The sequence below is a fragment of the Orcinus orca genome, chromosome 12 (assembly GCF_937001465.1).
Source record: "Orcinus orca chromosome 12, mOrcOrc1.1, whole genome shotgun sequence".
NCBI classification, from domain to species: domain Eukaryota; kingdom Metazoa; phylum Chordata; class Mammalia; order Artiodactyla; family Delphinidae; genus Orcinus; species Orcinus orca.
In genome coordinates this window covers 57,791,126-57,806,790 of record NC_064570.1, presented here as the reverse complement: position 1 = coordinate 57,806,790, position 15,665 = coordinate 57,791,126, and the positions used below count along the sequence as shown (strand labels likewise).

At 36.6% G+C, this 15,665-nt stretch overlaps 1 protein-coding gene across 3 annotated transcripts in view; it reads right to left on the bottom strand.

The window, feature by feature from the left end:
• Positions 1-15,640, bottom strand: part of COQ3 (coenzyme Q3, methyltransferase) — a 34,166-nt gene extending 18,526 nt beyond the window's left edge. The window contains exons 1-4 of one of the 3 annotated variants that reach the window (XM_049695145.1): positions 12,621-15,640; positions 3,354-3,480; positions 2,297-2,479; positions 267-419 (exon numbers count right to left, since the gene is read on the bottom strand). In XM_049695145.1, coding sequence (XP_049551102.1) covers positions 267-419; positions 2,297-2,479; positions 3,354-3,480; positions 12,621-12,732 — 575 coding nt within the window. In that variant the 5' untranslated portion in view covers positions 12,733-15,640. Of the gene's footprint in view, positions 1-266; positions 420-2,296; positions 2,480-3,353; positions 3,481-11,754; positions 11,895-12,620 lie in introns of those variants that run through there. The other 2 variants (XM_033418789.2, XM_004264791.3) reach the window with 2 other exon arrangements.
• Positions 15,641-15,665: the final 25 nt, after the last annotated feature.

The following is a 15,665-nucleotide window of genomic DNA, read 5'->3' as shown; positions in this document are numbered from 1 at the left end:
GCCGCTGGGCCTGCGTGTCCAGAGCCTGTGCTCCGCAACGGGAGAGGCCACAACAGTGAGAGGCCCGCGTACCGCAAAAAAAAAAAAAAAAAAAAATTAATAGTGTCAAACAATGCATATTGAAGAGAATCTCCCTAATTTCTAAAGCAAAGTTAAAATGCAGCATTTTGAACCTAGGCATAAACCGAGAGAAAAATGAACTCGAAAGAAAATGAATTATTGAAAAGAGTTGTATTTTAAAAGATCTAGAATTTCTGTAATGTTACCTAATGAACGGCACCCTCAGGTCATTCATAGAGTGAAGAGGTGCATATACTCCTTGCTCGTCCCACCACCTGTGCGCCAAGGCCAGGAAGGTCTTCACCTCACTGCTGTCTACAGTGGTCCGGGAAGTACTGTACGGTCTTGTCCAAGGGAGTCTAAGAGATCAGAAGGAAGAGCCAGGCAAAAACTGCCATTTAAAAAAATGTAACATGGGAGATATTAAGTAGAAAGATATTCTAATTTGCAATTTACTAGATTCTAAATACATGTATCGCTCATTTTTGATGCTTCAAAACAAGTTTTCTTATATTCACATTGCTTATAAATAGATATATATATATGTATATGTGTGTGTGTGTGTATATATATATATATATATAGTCACAGATGAAACAAATTAATTTGCTTTCGAAGTAAGTTACAACAAAAATGAAACTTTATAAAACTTGGCCTTTTGGGTCACGTAGTAGTAGTAGTAGTAACTATTTACTGAATACTTACTAAATACCAGGTACTGCTTGTTTAAGAAATCCCTATATGTCATATGTCATCTTATTTAATCCTCAGCAACTCCATAAGGTAGGTACTGTTATTATCTCTAGTGCACAGACAAGAAAAGGAAGGCTCAGAGAGATTAAGTGGTGGAGCCAGGATTTGAACTCAGATGCCTCAGCCTTCTCTCCATTTCTACTGCTTGATCATACTAATCCAAGCTCCCGTCATCTCTTGCCTGAACTATTGTCCTAGCCTTCTAATTAGTTGGCCTGCTTAGGACTTCATCCCCCTCTAATCTGTTCCCCACAATGCACCCAGAGTGACTGTTCTGAAATATATATATGATCATGCTATTTTCCACTTAAAATGCTTCCATGGCTTTCCAGTGACATTGGGAAAAAGACCAAAATCTTCAGCATAGCATACAATATTCTGAATTATTTGGTCCCAAGTTTCTTCCCTCTCCAAAGTCACTTCCCGCTACTCTCTTCATCCTCCCCACTCCAGCCACATGGGCCTTCTTTAAGTTCTTTGAATTGGCCATGCTTGTTCATTCCCCAGATACTTTGGACATGTCATTCCCTCTGCCTGGAACATTGTTCTCACATTCCCCCCTCCCTCCTCTACACACCTAATTAATTTCTTCTCATCCTTTAGAGCTTAGTTTAAATGGAATGCCATCTAATACTGTCCTATTTTAACTCCTCTACAACTCTGTACTTCTTTGTGAGCCTATGTGATTAGTTGATCATGTCTCTCCATTAGAACATAAGCTGTCTTGCTTACCATTTTATTCCTAGTGACAAGCACAGTTCCTAAAACACAGTTGGTGCTCGGGAAACATTTGTCAAATAAATAATCTGAAGGAGAAGCCCCAGAAAAGCATATAATTCACGTAAATATATTTTTTAATCAAATGGAATCAAACAGGGACTAAATGGGGATCAGACAGACACTACACCAGGTCCCATGTCAAAGTACATGATAGGAAAATCCTTCAGAGGTTCTTGGGTAAAAGAGAATAGGTTGTTACATTAGCATAGGTAATGCCATTTAAATTTTTACTACGTTTTTCTAAGCTACATAGACTACATTCTATACTGATTACTTAATATCCTTTTAAGAGTTAAATATCACTCTTCTTTAATATTATTTTATGAATATTACCCTCTTTTTCATGCTTCATTCAAAGCCTCAGTAATCAAGGACTAACTTACAGGGACTTCCCTGGTGGTCCAGTGGTAAAGAATCTGCCTTCCAACGCAGGGGACGCGGGTTCAATCCCTGGTCGGGGAACTAAGATCCCACATGCCACGGGGCAACAAAGCCCCCTTGCCGCAACTACTGAGCCCACGCACCTCAACTAGAGAGCCCACGTGCTCTGAAGCCTGCACGCCACAACTAGAGAGAAAAAAAAAAATCTGCACGCCACAACTAGAGAGAAGCCTGTGTGCCGCAACGAAAGATCCCACATGCACAACTAAGACCCAACGAAGCCAAAAATAAATTAAATAAATTTTTTTTAAAAAGGACTAACTTGGGCTTCCCTGGTGGCGCAGTGGTTGAGAGTCCGCCTGCCGATGCAGGGGACACGGGTTCGTGCCCCGGTCCGGGAGGATCCCACATGCCGCGGAACGGCTGGGCCCGTGAGCCATGGCCGCTGGGCCTGTACATCCGCAGCCTGTGCTCCGCAATGGGAGAGGCCACAACAGTGAGAGGCCTGCTTATCGCAAAAAAAAAAAAAAAAAAAAAGGACTAACTTACAATAGTTAACAGTAGGTGGTTGCTCAGTTGAGTAAGAATGATATTACAGACATCCAATCTTAAAAGAGCCAGTTCATTTATGAGAAGTAGAGCATGCACTTGGAAAACAGAGCTCATACCTTAACCCAATGCAATATTTTTCACAAAGTTAGAAATTGGTTTCTAATATATGAATACATAAAGATATTGCTTTGATTCAATCTTACTATCTAGAATGTATACTTAACCACCTTATATTTATGTTACACCCAAATCATTTATGATCTAAGCACTGTGTTATTTGTGTCCTGTCATAAGGATATTATGAGTAAGTAAAAAGTAGTTCTCTGAGTAATATAGCCTTGCATTAAAAATAAAAGCTATCGGGGGCTTCCCTGGTGGCGCAGTGGTTGAGAGTCCGCCTGCCGATGCAGGCGACACGGGTTCGTGCCCCCATCCGGGAAGATCCCACATGCCGCGGAGCGGCTGGGCCCGTGGGCCGTGGCCGCTGGGCTTGCGCGTCCGGAGCCTGTGCTCCGCAGCGGGAGAGGCCGCAGCGGTGAGAGGCCCGCGTACTGCAAAAATATATATATATAAAAAATTAAAAAAAAGCTATCGCTAAATATGGATGAAAGGCATGCACTTGATGTATACTATATTACAAATTTTCTGTGGGTTTGAAATTTCCCAAATTTAAAAGCTGTTGGGAAAATAAGAATACTTAAATAAATAAAAGCTACCTTAATCAAACCACATGAGCTATACTGACAAAGTTTATTAAACACAATCAATACGAAACAATTATTGCACATAATTATGTGAATATTTGCCACAGTAATGAATAAACTTACCTGTAACTTTTCATCCTATTCAGGCAGGCAAAAGTCATGCTATAGGATTTGAAACACATGATTCTGTATTCACTGAAAACCGATGGTTTAATTTGTAGAGTCCAACTGAGCTGATTTTTTAAATAAGCTGAAAAAAGAAAATTAAATGTCTAGAGAAAGCATTGCACAGTATGAATCCCTGATATGCATGTAATTGAAGAAACTATTATATACAGCAATCTTATATTACAGTTGATAAACAAAAGGGTTTTTTCCCCTTAATTTTGGATTTTACTTTAAATTATAAAATAAAAATCTTGCATTCTGCCATCTAACTCCAATCACATATTTCTGAAATAATAATCATCAAAAATAAGTAATGCCTATGGTAAAGTTTTTCATGCCATTTGTTTTTACATACATATTATGCTGCACAAAATTATTAAAAAATGATATTCAAATTAAAACTACGTTACCTTTTAAACTAGAGTAATTTTCTTTTTTTTGGCCACCACACACCTTGTGGGATCTTAGTTCCCCAACCAGGGATCAAACCCGGGCCCTTAGCAGTGACAGCGCAGAGTCCTAACCACTGGACCACCAGGGAATTCCCACAAGCTAGGGTAATATTAATTTTGAGATTATTTATCAAAACCAGCTCAAATTATGTCACTTTCATGTTAGCTACATGAAATGGATTTATATGTATGCTCAACACATTTTACAGAGGAAAAAAAATGTGCACTTATAGACATATATATCTCTTAAAATAAACAGTCATTCAGTTTATATGTTCCAACTTACACAGCGACCTGCTTTATGAACTAGTTACTCTGCTGCAGAACATTCAGTTGTTCAATAAACATTTAAACAAAGTAGACCTTAGAGCAAAGAAAACTACCAGGGACATTACATTATGATAAAACAGCAAGGATTTACTATATAGTACAGGAAACTATATTCAATATCTTGTAATAACCTATAAAGGATATATACGTTATATACAGGATATATAGGTTATATATACATGTAATAACCTACATATACAGATGTAAATCTATAGATTTAAATCTATATATAAATCTACATATATAGATGTAAATCAACTATACTTCAATTAAAAAAAACAGAGAGAGAGAGAATCCACCAAGAAGACAAATTACTCTAGCAAAAACCAGACAAAAACCAGACAAAGATGGTACAGCAAAGAAAACCACAGACCGATTTCTCTCATGAACAGACACAAAAATTCTCAATAATTAGTAAACAGAATCCAGCAACATATAAAAGGAAAAATATAGCATAACCAAGTAGGATTTATTCTAGCTATACAACACTAGTTCAAGAGTAGAAAATCAATCAATGTAATCTACCATATAAATAGTTGAGAGAAGAACACACACAGCTTACTAATTAATGTGGACAAAACATTTGACAAACTCCACACCCACTTACGACTAAAAACTCTCAGCAAACTAAGAATAAAAGAGAAATCCTTCAATCTGATAGAACACCCATAAAAATTCTATAGCTCACAAAGTACTTAATGGTCATAGACTAAGTACTTTACACCTAAAATCAAGAACAAGGCAAGAATGCCCATTCTCATGACTCCTATTCAATGTACTACCAAAAATCTTAGCCAGTACAATAAGGCAAGAAAAGGAAATAAAAGGCATACAGAATGGAATGGAAGAAATTAAACGGTCCCTATTTGCAGATATGATTGTCTATGTATAAAATCCCAAGAAATCTTTAAAAAATAAAAATAAAAAGCTCCTGGAATAAGTCGGTTCAGCAAGGTAACAGACTACAAATTCAACACACAAAAAAGTCAATTATTTCTATACATTAACAATGAACAATTGGAAAGCAAAATTCAAAATGCTCTATTATTTAAAATCAGTCCAAGAAAGAATATTTCCATTGTTGTATAAATCCCTCAAAACATGTTCAGATTCTGTATGCTGAAAATTTATATAAAACACTGATGAAAGAAATCAAAGACAACCTAGTAAATGATGAAATATACTGTGTTCATGGATTGGAAGAGTCAACATAAATCCTCCCCAAATTGATCTATATGTTTGAAACAATTTCTATCAAAAGAGACAGAATAAACAATGTTAAAAAGGAGAATAAAACTGCAGAAATCAAATACCCAATTCTAAGACTTATCATAGAGCTACAGTAATCAAGACAGTGTGGTACTGGAGGAGAGACAGACTGAAATATCAATGCAACAAGAGTGTCCAGAGGAAAAAAAAAAAAAATTTACCCAACTGATATTTTGACAATGGTGCAAAAGCAGTTCAAAGGAGGAAGAATGGTCTTTTCAGCAAATGGTGTTGAAACAATTAGACGTCATAGACAAAAAAGAAAATTTTGACTGAAATCTCACATCTTATACAAAACTGAACTCAAAATGATCTAAATGCAAAACTATAAAACTTTTAGAAGAAAATATAGGAAGCTCTTCCTGATTTAGGGTTACACACAGAGTTCTCACATCTGACACCAAAATCACAATCCATAGAAGAAAATATTGATTAAATTGGATTTAATCAAAGTTTAAAACTTTTGCTCGGCAAAACACCTTGTTAAGAAAAAGAAAAGTCAAGTCACAGAATGGGAGGAAATATTTGTAAAATATATATCCCATAAAGAACTTGTATCTGGAATATATAAAGATACTCTTTAAACTCAACAGTAAAACGAAACAGAAAAACAAAAAACCTCCCACAGAAAAACAAAATAAGCAATCCAATTTTAAAATGGCTGTGGGTATTATAAAAAGACACAGACATTTCATCAAAAAAGATATACAGATGCAAATAAGCACATGAAGAGATGTTAAATAGCAGTAGCCATTAGAGGAATGCAAATGAAAGCCACTGCATACCTATCAAATTGGCTAAAATTTAACCATCCCTGATATTACCAGGTGTGGACCAAGACATGAAAAAACTAGATCTCTTATATATTGCTAGTGGGAATGTAAAATGGTACAGACACCATGAAAAGCAGTTTAGCACTTTCTAATAAAGTTAAACATATATTTATCATGCAGCTTTGCAAGTGCATTCCTGGGTATTTATCCCAGAGAAGTGAAAACTTACGTCCACACAAAAACCTGTACATCAACGTTCACAGCAACTTTATCCATAACAGCCCCAAACTGGAATCAATCAAAATATCCTACAATAGATGAATGGTTAAACAAACTGTGGCATATTCATATCATGAAATACTACTCAGAAATCAAGAGGAATGAACTACTGATACATGCAAAAACTTGGATGGATTTCAAGGGTATTTATGTTGAGTGCAGAAACATTTTTTCAAAAGGTATATACTGTAAGATTCCACTTACATAACACTTGTGAAATGGCAAAATTATAATGGAAATAATAATATAATGTAATGGAAAATAGATCAAGGTTTAAGGTTGGTGGTAAGGTTTGACTATAAAGGAGTATTACCAGGAGTTTCGCCGTGATTGTGGAACAGTTCCATATCCTGATTGTGGTGGTTATTACACAAATCTCTATGTGTGGTAACACACACACACACACACACACACAATGAGTGCATGTAAAGGTGGTGAAATCCAAAGGACTGTAGTTTAGTTGATGGTATCATACTAACGTCAATTTCCTGACTCTGACAATGTATTATGGTTATGTAAGATGTTATCACTGAGGAATTGGGTGAAGGGCATATGGAAATTCTCTGTATTATTTTTGCACCTTCTTATGAGTCTATGTCAAAATAAAAAATTTTTAGTTAAAAAGTATAAAAGTGGACACTACAAAGTGCTTCTCCTCCCCCTGACTCTAGGTATCCAACTTCCCTCTCTGCAAGCAACCAATGTTACTAGATTTGCATGTAAGCCTCCAGATATTTTATACATATTTCATTTTTGTGTATCAATTTCTCTCTTATTTTATACAAAATGTAGCACAGTATACTCATTGTTCTGCACCTTGCTCTTTCCACCTATCAATGTATCTTGGAGATTTTTTTCATAATAGAGCATAAAGAACTTCCTTTTTTTTAGGTTTGCAAGGTAATCCATTGTATGGCTGTAACTCATCATTTATTTAAGCAGTGCCCTATTTTTTTTTTTCGGATTTTATTTATTTTTTATACAGCAGGTTCTTATTAGTCATCCTTTTATATACATCAGTGTATACATGCCAATCCCAATCTCCCAATTCATCACACCACCAACACAACCCCCCGCCAATTTTCCCCCTTGGTAAATGCCATTTGTTCTCTACATGTGTCTCTATTTCTGCCTTAAGCAGTGCCCTATTAATGTACATTTATTTAAATTATTTCTAATCTTTTGCTATTCTGAAAACATAAGCTTGAATTACATAGGTAATTTATTTTTGAGAGTACCTGTATGTAAAACCGCAAGAATTGTGTCAATTGGCATGTGCATTTATAAATTTGTAATTACTTTCTTAGATGTTGAACCAATTTGCAATCTCACTAGAAACTATGAGTTTCTAGTATTGGTTTCCCCACACTGAAAATACTTTGATAGTCACCTATGCAGTGTATTATCAAACTTTTTTTATCTTTGCTAATCCAATAGTTGAAAATGGTCTCTCACTATAATTTTAATTTATCATGAGTGAGGTTAAGTGTCTTTTTTTAAGTTTAATGGTGCTATGGTCTGAATATTTGTGTCTCCCCCAAATTCACATGTTGAAATCCTGACCCTCAAGGGGATGGTATTAGGAGGCGGGGGTCTTTGAGAGGGTGGAACCCTCATGATTGGGTTTAGTGCCCTTATAAAAAGAGACCCCAGAGAGCAAAAAGGCTCCACCTATGAACCAGGGAGCGAGCACTCACCAGACACCGAATCTTGGACTCTGCAATCTCCAGGACTGTGAGAAATAAATTTTTCTTGTTAATAAGCCACCTAGCCTGTGGTATTTTGCTGTAGCAGTAGGAATGGACTAAGACAAATGGTCATTTATTTTTCATGTCTTGTCTTTTCATAGTCTCTGAAAATTTTTCTCCTGAGCTTTTTATGTTTTTAAAATTTTGTTTTGTTTAATAGGACCTCACAGCCTGGCCAAAATTCATTTTAACATCCTCAGAAAAAAAGTTTGTGCTTCTAGGCTTTAGCTCAAGTTATTCTCTCTTCCACCATTTCTATCTGTGTTATTTTTTAAGACCCAGGTCAAATATCACCTCCCTTATGACTTTAGGTAGGTAAATGAGATATCAGAGAATTATGTAGACTGTGATACACAGATAAGGATTTACAGTTGACCCTTGAACAGTGTGGCGGTTAGCAGCGCCAAGGCACGCATGCAGTCAAAAATCCAGGTATAACTTTGCAGTCGGCCCTCCACATCTGCTGCTCCACGTCCTTGGATTCAACCAACGTCAGGCAATGTAGTACTGTAGTACATATTTATTGGGAGAAAACTCCCCACATTTAAGAGGACTGGTGCAGTTCAAACTTGTGTTGTTCGAGGGTCAACTGTGTAAGGTATTATCATGAAATTGAGCCACAAAGATTTCAACACAGTCCTTGCTCTCTGGTCAGTGATGACCCCAATCTCCCTCTCACCTCCCCTATTTCTGGAAAATTAGTCCCTCAGTCATCAGTATGGCCAGAATTCTTAAGGGCCTTAAAATCTACCTCACCATAACTGAGAGAAACTAATCAAGTTTGTATTAATAGAATGCTACCAATTCCTTCTTTACCTCGAATCTGTGATCATTCTGGTATTTGAAATTTTAAAGGAATGGGGAAATTTTTCATCTAATTTATTCAAAAAGTCATTTATCAGCACCTATCAGATACCACGCTGACAGTGAACAAGCCCTCTACCGTGCCAACGGCGTGGTTCCAGCATTCATCATTTATTGTCTGGATTACTCTAAGGCCTCCCTGAGCCTAGTCTTGTCTGCCTCCGTCCCACTGTCTACACAGCTGCCAAGTGTTATTTCTAAAAAACGAGTCTGAGTATGTTGTTCGTTCCGTAATTTCCCACTGTCTTGAAGAGAAAGTCAATCCCAGGAGGTGTACGTGGTCTTTCGTGTAGTTGTCATGGCCTAAAAAGTCTGTCTTATCCCTGGCCATTCTCTGCCCTCTTTTCCAGCCCTTCATCCACACTGTACTTTTCAAGGAACACCTCGCAGTTTCCTAGAAACCTCCTCATTGATACTCAAGCTGGTCCTTTGGCCACTCCAACTTCTTCTAAAACTGGACAACTTCAAGACAGCTCCCTAAATATCTTGTTTAAGAAGTTTCCCTCATCCCAAATATTTATTCCTTCTATGTTCACTTCCAAAATTTGGAAATATTTATACTGTATTTTTTCTAAATTTCTGATTATAAAAGACATATTTACTGAAAAAAATTATGAAAAGTATATAACGAATGATAAAATGATAGATCACCAACTCCACCTCAGATAATCACTGTTAAAATTTTGATGTATCTCTATTCTCACTATATATCTCCAAGTTCATAATACAAACTGATTTGTAAGGTTTTTTTCTTACCTTTTTAAAAACTGAAGTATAGTTAATTTACAATGTTGCATTAGTTTCAGGTGTACCGAAAAGTGATTCAGACAGATTCTTTTCCATTACAGGTTATTACAAGATATTGAATAGAGTTCCCTGTGCTATACAGTAGGTTCTTGTTATTTTATAGATATTAGTGTGTATATGTTAATACCAAACTCATAATTTATTCCCCACGACCACCACTATCCCCTTTGGTGACCGTAAGTTTGTTTTCTATGTCTGTGAGTCTATTTCTGTTTTCGTAAATAAGTTCGTTTATATCATTTTTTTAGATTTCACATATAAACGATATGATATTTGTCTGTCTGACTTACTTAGTATGATAATCTCTAGGTCCATCTATGTTGCTGCAAATGGCATTATTTCACTTTTTTGTGCTGAGTAATATTCCATTGTGTATATATACCACATCTTCTATATCCATTCATCTGTCAAAGGACTCTTAGTTTCCTTCCGTGTCTTGGCTATTGTAAATAGTGCTGCTATGAACACTGAGGTGCATGTATCTTTTGAAATTAGAGCTTTCTCCAGGTATATACCCAGGAATGGGAATGCAAGATCATATGGTAACTCTATTTTTAGTTTTTTAAGGAACCTCCATACCGTTCTTCATAGTGGCTGCACCAATTTACATTCCCACCAAGAGTGTAGGAGCCTTCCTTTTCTCCACACCCTCTCCAGCATTATTTGTAGACTTTTTAATGGTGGCTATTCTGACTGGTGTGAGGTGATAACGCACTGTAGATTTGCATTTCTCTAATAATTAGCAATATTGAGCATCTTTTCATGTGCCCGTTGGCCATCTGTACGCCTTCCTCAGAGAAATGTCTATTTAGGTCTTCTGTAACTTACCTTCTTAACACTACATCTAATCATTTTCCATGTGGCTACACATTGATTTAAATCATGTTTATTGGCTGCACTATTTTTCACTCTATTGAGAGTAACAGCTTATCAATTCTTTTTTTGTTTTTGTTTTTGTTTTTTTGGCCAGGCCACACAGCTTGCGTAAGCTCAGTTCCTCTACCAGGGACTGAACCCCAGCTACCGCAGTGAAATCCCGGGAGCCTAACCACTAGGCTACCAGGGAACTCCCACAACTTGTCAATTCTATTGGAGGCCTTTAAGTTTCCCAGTTTTTGCTCTTTATAAGGTGATCTTAGTTCCATCCTGACGTTTTTTTAAAGGGGCCTTTAGGTATCACTTCTTTAAAAATTCCCAGTGCCTGGCAAGCAGTATTTGTTAAATGAGTTTCATGTAAAAAATGAACTTAACGTTCTGGTTAATATTGGGAGTTAAATAATCAAACTGTCTTCTACAAGGATCAGGTTCGGTATGCTACTTTCTTGATCTTATTTGCCAATACAATGTGTTGAATTAACCTATTCATCAAAAAATAATATTGCTGCCTTAAATTCTGAAACATGGCAAGATACGTGCAAACAAAACACAAACAAAAGGCGATAACTATGAGACAGCTGGTGTCCTTTCCCGCCGGGGCAAAGGAAAAAGGCACATGACCTTGAGACTCCAGCCGGCACAGCGGCGGCCGGCTCCTGCAGGAGCTCAACGAAAATAAGACAAAGGTCACTGGATACATGGCGGCGGCCCGCAGGCTGCGCTCTCCTCAGCCAGGACCTCTAGTCCTCAGCTATTTTTCCCAGCCTCTGGGTAAGGGACGGTAAGATCCCAGGCAGAGCGTTCTACGGACAGCGAGGCCCAGGACCTAACTTACAGGTCTTTGGCTGACCCCGCGCGGATTCCCGAGACAGCCCGCCGCCCGCGCCTGCGCCTGCGCAGCACAGCCGGCCCGCGCCGTGCGCTGCGTGCGAGCGACCCCCCCCACGCACACACTCACCCGCCGACGTCGTTAATCGAGGACAGTCAGCCTGTGTGCCCCGGAACGCCGACCTATGCGCTCCTAAAAATCGACTCCCGGAGGAGCTCAGCTTGCGGCCTCCCCACATCGTGACATAAAGGATCCACCTCTTCCGGTCCCTCCCGCAAAAGATCCCCTACAGAAAGGTTCCGAGAGCCAAACTAATCATGGTCGCAGTGATGGGTGTTACAGATGTGTGACTGTAGTTACTTTTAACGCTCAACATGTCAAATTGTGCATGCAGTTAAACTACAGAATGTTTCTGTTGTCATAAACTAACTTCAAGATCCTCCATTATGCCTATTCCTGTATGACCACCTCAAAGTAGCCATCAGTAATGATACCACTTCAAGCTATGTGATCTAGCTTTTATTCCTGTATAGCTCTAATTATTTCATATTAAACAGATGTCTCCCAAGGACACTCCTGTAAGACACTGACCGAAACTTATAATTACAAAAGATCCGAAGCACTTCTTCCCTAAGAGAATTGTTTCCCATTTCAAGGCACTCAAATGTCAGAGGTCCAGAAGTCTATATTGAAAGTTTGTTTTCTGTGAGTGACCTGATAATGTTCCCGACAGGGCACACATTACATAGCAGGAAACTGTTAATCACTCAGGCTAGGCAAACTTCACTTAAGGGTTAGAACAGGCAACCTAACATTTTACTTCTAAATGTGTAACAGCCTTTCCTTGGGTACAAACAATGATAAATGTCCAACATCAAAGACAAAATCATACATTTTTAACAGGCAGGATCAGACTGGTAAAGGGTTCTTTGAATTAGTCAAATTTACTGCTCAGTAATGGTCTTTCCCTTATGGCTTCTTAGTAAAATATTGACCTCCTCCTAAGAGTGGTTGCAGATTTTTCAAGTGGTCTTCAGAGCTCCTCAAGATGCATGACCATCTCTCCAACTGAAGGCAGAAAGCTCTGCACAAAAGAACATTTAGCATGTGTTATATCTGCTGGAGTGACAGATCCCAGGAAAAAGCAAAGTGCAAGTATGATTAAAGTTCTAAGAGCTTGATTTACATGTACTTTCTCTGAATGGTTCCCCTCACTGGGCTTCAAAGCCTCTCCACTACATTTTCAGTTCAACAACAAAGGCAATCAGTGATTTGCCTTAATACCAATAGGAAACAAAAGCCTCTTAAATACCCACTAGTTTGGCTCAGAAAAGCAAAACTAGCTTGCAGTACTTTTCTCTACAAATATCAATAAAAGGCTCTTCCAATGACACTTAAACCCAAGTTGTACTGGAGGAACAGCAGCTATAATGCGATGTATGGCTGTTGTGAGATATTTCTCAGATCATCCCCATGGTCTCACCCATAAACGTGTTACAGAGTCTACAGTTTATTTTGCTATAAAACTAAATATCTATTTAATACTTTGAAATTCAATTTTATATAAACTTTTTTCATTAAAGTTAAGGGTTAAGTGCTCCCTTATAGCTAACACAGTTTTACCTCTTTGAAATGATAACACTACTACATCCACTTAGGTTTAACTGGTAAATTTTTGTATTTACAAAATTCCATATATTCAATAAATTGGTAACTTAAGATAATTTTATCTTAACATTACCACAATCAGAATGTGGCAGATTTATGTGTTTTTATAGGAAAACTCTATGGATGACACCTAGTAAACCTTCATGGTATCAATGTAACTCATCACACATGAGTTATTTTAAGGGCTATTAAGTTATTTTAAGCCCATTTTCTCATATAAGGTTTAGACATTACAACCAAATTCTACTTAAAACTGAAGAACTTAAGACCTTAGAGATAATCTAATTCCACCGTTATACAGCTGAAGAAACTGAGTTCCACTGTGATTAAGTGATTTGCCCAAAATATATCAAACAGCAGAGGCAGGACAATCCAATGAATCTAATACTATTTCCACTAAACCATGCTTTGCGCATTTTAGAAACTTCAATAAATTAAAAATACTATTTATACTTCATGTCTTCCTTTGAAGAAACAAAATAACTCAGACATTAAAAAAAAGATGATGTTTGGAAAGTTCACCTATTGTGTTATACCATTAGAAACAGATGCTTTTTTAAAAAGACATTTTACAAGGGCAGGAAACATATACACTGAAATTCCACACCAATCTTTATTTATATTTTGGGGCCTGAAACAAATCTTATAATTACCTCTTTCCAAATTACATTTTATTCTTTTAATGGTGTGGTTTACCCCCATTCCACAAAAACAAGTATGATTAATACACTAGAAATATTTGAAAAGAAAACCTCTTAAGACAGTTTTTATTAACCAATCCAGACCAATGATTGTCTCAAAAAATTAATCTATTAATTTTCTGGTGGTATCACTTTAGAAAAGACTTCATAACCAAATTACACATCTAATTAACTTACGTATAAGTTTTAGCATTCACATCCCAAATCATGGAAGCCCTATTTATAAAATCTTACCATTCAAGGTAAACATACTCCATTAATGTCAGTGAAATGATGAATTCTCTAAACTGAAAACCCAAATATCTAATTATAATACTGATGTATTTACTAATAATCACATACATCATGACTATGTTTTAAAAAATATCTACAGATAAGAAGCTTGCATATTATGGCAGAGTAAATCAAACTGTCAAATGCTACTTTTGGCTCTAGTTCATATCTTGCTTAAAAATGTGCATATCATAGCCAGTAGACTTTTTCTGTAGAATTTTATTCTGAAAATATTATTTCACTTGAGATTGATCTAAAAAACATCTTTAGATATGAAAATGTTATACAACTTATCTATTACAAATTAATCAGATAATTCCGCAATTAGGTACACTGTGTTAGCTCACCTACATAAAAAATATTGCACATTTTCCTTTACTTATCTCAGATGTGACTGATGTCTAAACTATATAGAATTCCAAACTATTTAAAAGTTATTGTGTGAAATGTCAACTTAATAAATATCAGAACTAAATGCACTGTAAAACAATCATTTTGGTAAACATGCATTTATTCACAGTTGACTTCCTCTAGATAAATGCGTAACTGCTCAAAATTATTTAAGAACCTATGTAGAGGTACAAGAGCACACTATTATAAGTCTATTTCTACCTTCATTTTGAGGAAACACTGATCTTGGCAAAAACCTGGCTTACTTTAATATGAACTACTGCTGGTAACAAGGCATACTCTAAAACTCTTGTGACCTGAACCTGCTTTTTCCTTTTTAACTTAAAATTTAAAAGCATTTGTTTTCAAAGATTTATCTATTGTGGCATAAGTGAGTAATCATATAAAGTGGACCCTAAAAGCATTTCAGTTGAGCATTTCAGTGCCTGCAGAGCCTCGTTTTACTCATAAGTTATGACTGCCTTAAACTGCTAGACCACTCACTGATCATAATTTTAAGAAACTGACAAAACCAAATTTTAATGTTATGAAACTGACACAAACCTGAATAATACAGTATTCCTCCACTGAGCTGAGGTCATATTATACTTTAAAAATATAAATAAATATATCAAATTGTGAGTTTTAGTTCTATAGTAACCCCAAAGTGTTTAAAATATGCTTTAAAACAGAAGTGGGAAACTGCAGAATATAGTTCCAGACTTGCACTGCTGCTACTGTCAAACACAGTAATTCCTTATAAATAATTCTAATGGTGCACTGCTCTGATTGATTCCAGCAATTTCATTTTACAGGAGTGAACCATACTTTATACACACAGAGAACATATTACTTGAAAATCCCCAAAACAGGAAGAAAAGTTTAGAAAGCTGTCAAATGCTTCCAAATGAACGTAAAGATCTATTTCTGGCCCTCTTCTACACCCTTATAGTTAAAATTTGACAAAAATCCATGGGTACAATTTACAGATTTTGACAAACTATTAAT